This window comes from Vigna unguiculata, chromosome 6 (assembly GCF_037176805.1).
Source record: "Vigna unguiculata cultivar grain cowpea cultivar isolate G323 ecotype 2 chromosome 6, ASM3717680v1, whole genome shotgun sequence".
In the NCBI taxonomy this organism is placed as follows: Eukaryota; Viridiplantae; Streptophyta; class Magnoliopsida; order Fabales; family Fabaceae; genus Vigna; species Vigna unguiculata.
In genome coordinates, this window is record NC_140797.1 from 29,654,937 (window position 1) to 29,661,287 (window position 6,351).

The 6,351-nt window shown below is 30.5% G+C and overlaps 1 protein-coding gene across 1 annotated transcript; it reads right to left on the reverse strand.

Annotated features, from left to right (window-relative positions):
• Nucleotides 1-292: 292 nt before the first annotated feature.
• On the reverse strand, nucleotides 293-4,784 carry LOC114187389 (coniferyl alcohol acyltransferase-like). The gene is made up of 2 exons (XM_028075635.2): nucleotides 4,293-4,784; nucleotides 293-1,446 (listed from the first exon to the last, which is right to left on the reverse strand). The coding sequence occupies exons 1-2, from the start codon at nucleotides 4,740-4,742 to the stop codon at nucleotides 487-489; spliced, it is 1,410 nt and encodes a 469-aa protein (XP_027931436.1). The 5' UTR covers nucleotides 4,743-4,784; the 3' UTR covers nucleotides 293-486.
• Between the last annotated feature and the right edge of the window lie 1,567 nt (nucleotides 4,785-6,351).

Consider the following 6,351-nt stretch of genomic DNA (forward strand, 5'->3'; position numbering starts at 1 on the left):
TTATAGACGGACATTTAGTAGACGATTTTATTGTCATGAATAATCCATTAATAATTTTAATTTATTGAAAATATTTTGGTATTATCGATTGATTTTAAGGGTCACTAATAACAATATTTATTGTAGTAAAAACTTATTAATTCTTGTAATCTTTTCAAAATCTACCCATTTTCATAAAATGCCGTGAAATCTGCATCATTTTATTAAATAAGCCATCAATGGGTTAGAGATTCTTTACTAATTAATAAAAATCGAGGATATTTAATAAGGACACTAAACTAATTTTACTAAATTCACATAAATGGTTGACCTTCAATATCAAATGGCTAAACGGAAACCCTTTCAAATTAACAATGTTTCACAATTCACTAGCTTTGACGAACCAACCACCTAACATAAGTTTCGTTACAACAACTAAATGGCTGGTTAAACAAAGACGTACATAACAGTAAATTAACAGCATAATTAACAACAACATATCAACGATTATTGCATAAGGTAGTCCCAAGTCAAGGGCTTAAACACATGAGCAGCTTCAGTCTCTATGATGTCCAGGTGCTTCTCTGCAAGGTGCATGTAAACAACCCAATCACCATTCCCCAGAGGACTTGGCATTGGCATAACATAACCAGCTTCACCACCCCAAGGAAAATGGTACGATGCAAACACCGCTTTCCCCCACCCAAAATCCACCTTCTCCACCGGAAACCTCTGACCGGACGACACCACAAACGCCGGTCCCTCGTCGGCACGGTTACAGTAAATTCTGGACACTCCAGGAATCGGCCTCTTAGCCTCCACCCAATCAATGAGTCCTAAGAAGTGCTCCTCCGTGGCCGCCGCCGCCAAAAACTCGTGAACAGCCTCCACCACATACCCTAACGGCTCCTTCACCAACTCCTCCACCAGTTTCCCTCCAAAGGGTATGGAAAGCACGTTCCCAAAGTAACACTCCATCATTGCTTCGCTCTCTTTGTCACCATTGCCCAGTCTCTTCCTTCCATCAACCACAATGCCCATTTTGGCAGTAACCCTTTTACTATTTGTGTCTCGTGAAGCTGCACGTGCAACCATCTTCCATAAGAATGCGGAGAAACACTCCAGCTTCGTGCGCGTGGCGGCGAGGGACTGCATGTGCTGAAGCTGCTCCGCCGTGACGTAGTATATGCGGCTGAGGAGAGTGGTGCCGGCGGTGGTGGGAGGGGGAGGGAGGTGGGAGATGGAAGTGTACATTTGGTGCAGAGAAGGGTGGATGGAACCTGGACGGCGTGGGCTGAGGAGGGAGCGGCGGAAACATGGGTGGCAGGAAGTGGCGGCGAGAATGGTAGTGGTGGGGTTGGCCATGGCAGCCCATGAAACAAGAAACATGTTTGTTGAATATGCATCTGCTATGCGATGATCAAATGTGCATGCTACTATTATTCCTCCACATTTCAGTGCTGTTGTCTGAAATGGAACAAATTAATTATGCAACTTAATAAAAAATTAAAAATATTTTTATTATCTCAATTTAGTTATAAAATTAAAATTTGTCTTCATTTTAAATTTTTATACATTTTAATCTCAAACTCTAAAAACGAGAGAATGAATATAGTCCGTCAACTTTTTTAAGTTTACTAAATAGTGTTTAAAAAGAATATTTAAGTTGGAACTTTCAAAATAATATAAATAAATTAAAAACCTATTTAACATATAAAAATATAAACATAGGTTAAAAATATTATATTTATACATTTTTAAATTTTAAAACTAAATTATATTGAAATTTGGAAACTAAACTGGGACATAATATCAAAGTTTGAGACTTGAGACGTACAAATTTTAATTTTGTCGTAAAAATTTAAATACTAAATACTTAAAATAATATTATTTTAACACCCATCAAATTATAAACATTCACTTCACATCCTAAGTAATAATATTCTAACTATGCTTAGCTTTATTTTTTAAATTAAAATTTGATTAAAAAGTGGGTTGTAAAGTGGGAGTAAATTTTTTAAGAATATAAAAATACTATTTTAAAAAAAAATCATACATCAATTCTTCAAATTCAAAATGCTATTATATATATATATATATATATATATATATATATATATATATATATATATATATATATATATTTTGCAGGTGACATATTTCAATAAGTGCAATTAAAATCGATTTGAATTCAGTTCTAATTTTATTATTCTTTCAAAAGAATAAAAATATCAAGTTATCAAAATTTAAAGTAAAATAATCACGATCTGTGTTTGAAAAAAGATTGTTACCGTACATTTGATATGATTTTTCGGTTAAGTTGGATAAGTTTTTGGTTTCTGGGTGTGGATGGATTTGACTTTGAAGTCACAGAAAAAGATTCAACACCTAATAGTGTTATTTTCACATCCGACTAGAGTGGTGGGGGAGAAAAAGATGAAAAGAAAATAAAAATTATGACAGCGACATGCTTAAAATAAATTAAAAAGTATTATATACGTACTTTTGTTTCCGTTATATGCGGGGATTAATGCGACAACAACTACCACTAAGCTGCTAACTACTTCATTTGAGTGTGTTAAAAGCTTGTAGGATTAATCAAACACTAATTGTGTTCCAAACCAACATTCTAATATTAATTGTGCTTCAAACCTGTTCCAACACCATTAACAAGTTAGTTCCAACTCCAAACCTACTAAATTTCTTAGCATCCCTCCCACTTATAGGATTGGATTTGATTATTTTAAGAAAACATTATTATGAGGTATAGAAAATATTATATTGTGAATAAGTAGAAACACTTACTTACCAAGTCATACAATTTTTTTTTTGTCTGGAGAAGTTAATTGTTGAAAACAATGCTCATTTACAAAAAGGAGCAAAGTTATAGTCTGATTAAATATAAATAAGTTACTTTGTAAGTTATGATATTTCGAAACCACAATTTAAACTTATTAGCATAATTATTACTAATTAAACTTAATCAACTGTTGTTTATTAGTCCTAGTAAATGATTTTCCTTTTTGTTTTTTGAGTATTTCTGGAACGGTTCCTCTTACAAATGTCTTTAATAAATTTCTGTTGATTTTTTAGTGCAGTAATTAAGCTGGAATCTCTTAAGTCACTACATGTTGTGACTTTTTGATGCACTAATTAAGCTGGAATCTTTTAAGTCACTGTATGTTGTGATTTCCCTAAAGTTAGTTAGGTATATATTGAAGAGGGACTTGACTTTGGCCTCAGACACAAATATCCAATATTTATTGATATTGATTTCTTCCTTGAATAAAACTAAAGCTATGTATGGAATGCGTAAAAAATAAAAGAAGAAATACTAAGAAAATAAATGAAAATATAATAAAGAATGCGATGTAAAAGAAAAAAGATGGATAAGAAATTCTAGAAAAAATAGAAAAAATTCAAAATCTAAACAATACTCCGTTTCATCACGAGCATAATAAAACTCATCATAATCACAAGTTCTGTACTTTTTTATCATATTAATAATTTGCATGTGTATAAAATTTAAGCTATGATCCATATACATTACATTATATATATGTACCCACAATATTACAAAACATTTCGTTAAAACTCTATATTTTTATCCTTCTATATTCTCGTTACTTCGTATCACTCTTTGCATTGAAAAAAAAAAAAAAGGTGAACACCAATTCTAAGACACCTAATTAAATTTCACAAAAAAGAGAAATATAAACATGATAAGTGATATAATATAATAGAAAAATACAAAATAATGAATATTAATAAGATGCTTAAAAGCATCAGATTTTCATAACATTAACATTATTATTGATCACTTAAATAATATTTCTTCTATTTCTTCATCATTCTCGAACTGTATATAAGATTTGGAATGCATACAAAACATTTCTCTTAGATATAAAGTTCAACTTGGACCAATGTTTGTTCTTTTCAAACATTTTAACAAAAGGAAGTATAACATAAACTAAGTTTTTACATTAAACAAAAGTAAATGGATATGTAGACATCTAAGAACCTTTTAGTATCAGATAAAGAAACACCATAAACTATTTATATCATAAACGTCATATGATTACATATAAATGGAAATTAAAGTATAAATCCAAGTCTCCTATATGTAATAGATATAAGAAAATTGAGTTAATATTAAAGAAAAAATTCATATCCATTTTAAGATTTTAGATAAATATCACTCTTTTGTATAAATTGAACTCATGTTTTATAGATATTATATTTTTTTATGAATAATTTTTAAAAAAACATCAATATATATATATATATATATATATATTAAATATAGGTAGTACCTGGACAACAAGCACACCATTTTTCTTCTTTGGAACAAACTTGCCTTCAATAGATTGATCTGGGTTGTAAAAGTTGAGGTTCTTGAGTTCAATGTCTGCTTCAGCTTCAAGAAAATCAACACCACGATTGTTACAGAGAACTTCAGGTTCACCCATATTGTTGAGCACCACTTCACCTGCTAACACATAATAAGAGATTAGGGTTTGTGCCAAGGCCTTTTTCAAAGACCCCACCATGGTTCCAAAAATCATTTTGTTGGTGGCACAATCTTCCATGGTTGTGGATGTGAGAATAGGGTTGTTGTAGCAAAAGAAAATTCCCACATCCACCGGAGGTAAAAGCAGGTCAAGGTTGGAGAGTGGAAGCCAATGTTCTTGCATTGGTAACAGTGCAGCCACCACCTCTTCATTGGTGACATGAACAGAAAAATCTCCATTTTCAGCACACATTTTTTTGGATAAGAATTGTATAATCTAGGACAAGATGTGATCTGTGTTATAGTTATATTTGTCTTGTGTATTATTTATAATGCTGGTTGGATGGTACAAGACTTACACGTGTCTTTGATTGGAGTCAATGTTGGTTCATCTAGTCCATTTTTTTTTTTATTTTAATGAAAAAATAATAATATCTAGATGTACTTGTGGTGAACAAATCCTCCAAAACTCTTTTATAATGGGGTAACTTTATATCAATCATTATAATGGGGGTGACTTTAATTATATCAATCATTGTACAAAAGATTCCCTTAATATTTTACTTAGAGATCTTATAAGATAATACGGTCAAACAAAAATAGTTTCAATGTAGTTTTCATTAAACTATTTTGCCCTTCTCGAGATTTACTCTTTGTAATAGCATGTCATATAAATAAAAACCTTAATTTTGTGAAATATGCTATTTCCATGGAAAACACTCGAACTAGAATGCCCACGAAAATACCGAATTAAAGACTAGTCAATTGATTTGAGCACATTATGTAAATGGATCAAAGCACTCTGAGTGTTCTAATCTTTTATATTTATTCTTTACTGAAAAAAATAAATAGAAGTCAATTAATTTGAAAATTCTTCCTAAATTCTTTTGATTAGTTTGTATCGGTCCTTACTCATTTGAGTAATGTTTCAAATAAAATGTTTTTCTTTTATAATTTATTGTAGTTCTCTAACCTTTGATTATAATCACTTAAATATTTAAATTTGTGCAGGTACCTTCCTGTCATCATGAATAATATCAATGTTTTTACTTCCAAAAATCATCCTACCAATAAAAAATAAAATTAACATAATATAAGATAAAAACTTCAAAATTGAAGAAAAATCATGATTGTTGTCCGAAGACAACATAATAATTCATGACTTATTGACCTTAAGTATACTTACATTCTCCAAATTTATTCGATCTAATTAGATCCATAGAAACTGATCGCATACTTGTTTTTCTATTAGGTATAATGGTTTCGGACGTGTTAGAAAATTTTTCTTGGAACTAGTTTATAGTAGGGATATAACTTTTTTACAGCTTAAAATCACAATTTGATGTAATTTGATTTATTTGTTCTCTCACAGTGGAACAATGTGCAACTTGAAACAATGTTCCTCTAGCCATTTATGTAGATGCCGTTGAAAATTGAACTTGTGATATCTAATTGAATCAAGCGATTACAAATAGACAAAAATTATAGTCAGGTGCAAAAATGTCACGGATTGACGCAAACAACAAATACAACAAAAATTGTTAAGATCCAAATGCTTTAACCCCACAAAAGTAGAGGAATAATAGACAATCCTTACGTTAAGAATTTTAGTGATAATAGCTACAAATTGAAATGTTTATTTCTTATTTTGATATCATATAAAATGTTTTCACTTGTTTATACTCTCTCGTATATTAATTAAATTTTTAACAGGTAATTACGCTTAAAATGGAATCTTCTATATTTGAACAAAACCAAACTATATAATGATTATTCCCTAGTTAATAAAGAAAACATCGTAACTTGATTAGTCTTATTTCTACTTAGAAATTAACTCTAAATGGTAATTACATTACTTTGTT

Excerpts from the sequence above, each read along its gene's own strand:
- LOC114187389 (XM_028075635.2), bottom strand. The coding sequence starts at position 4,742 with ATGTGTGCTGAAAATGGAGATTTTTCTGTTCATGTCACCAATGAAGAG. Across the intron at positions 1,447-4,292 it reads ATGGTGTGCTTGTTGTCCAG|ACAACAGCACTGAAATGTGG; the intron begins GTACTACCTATA and ends GTTCCATTTCAG.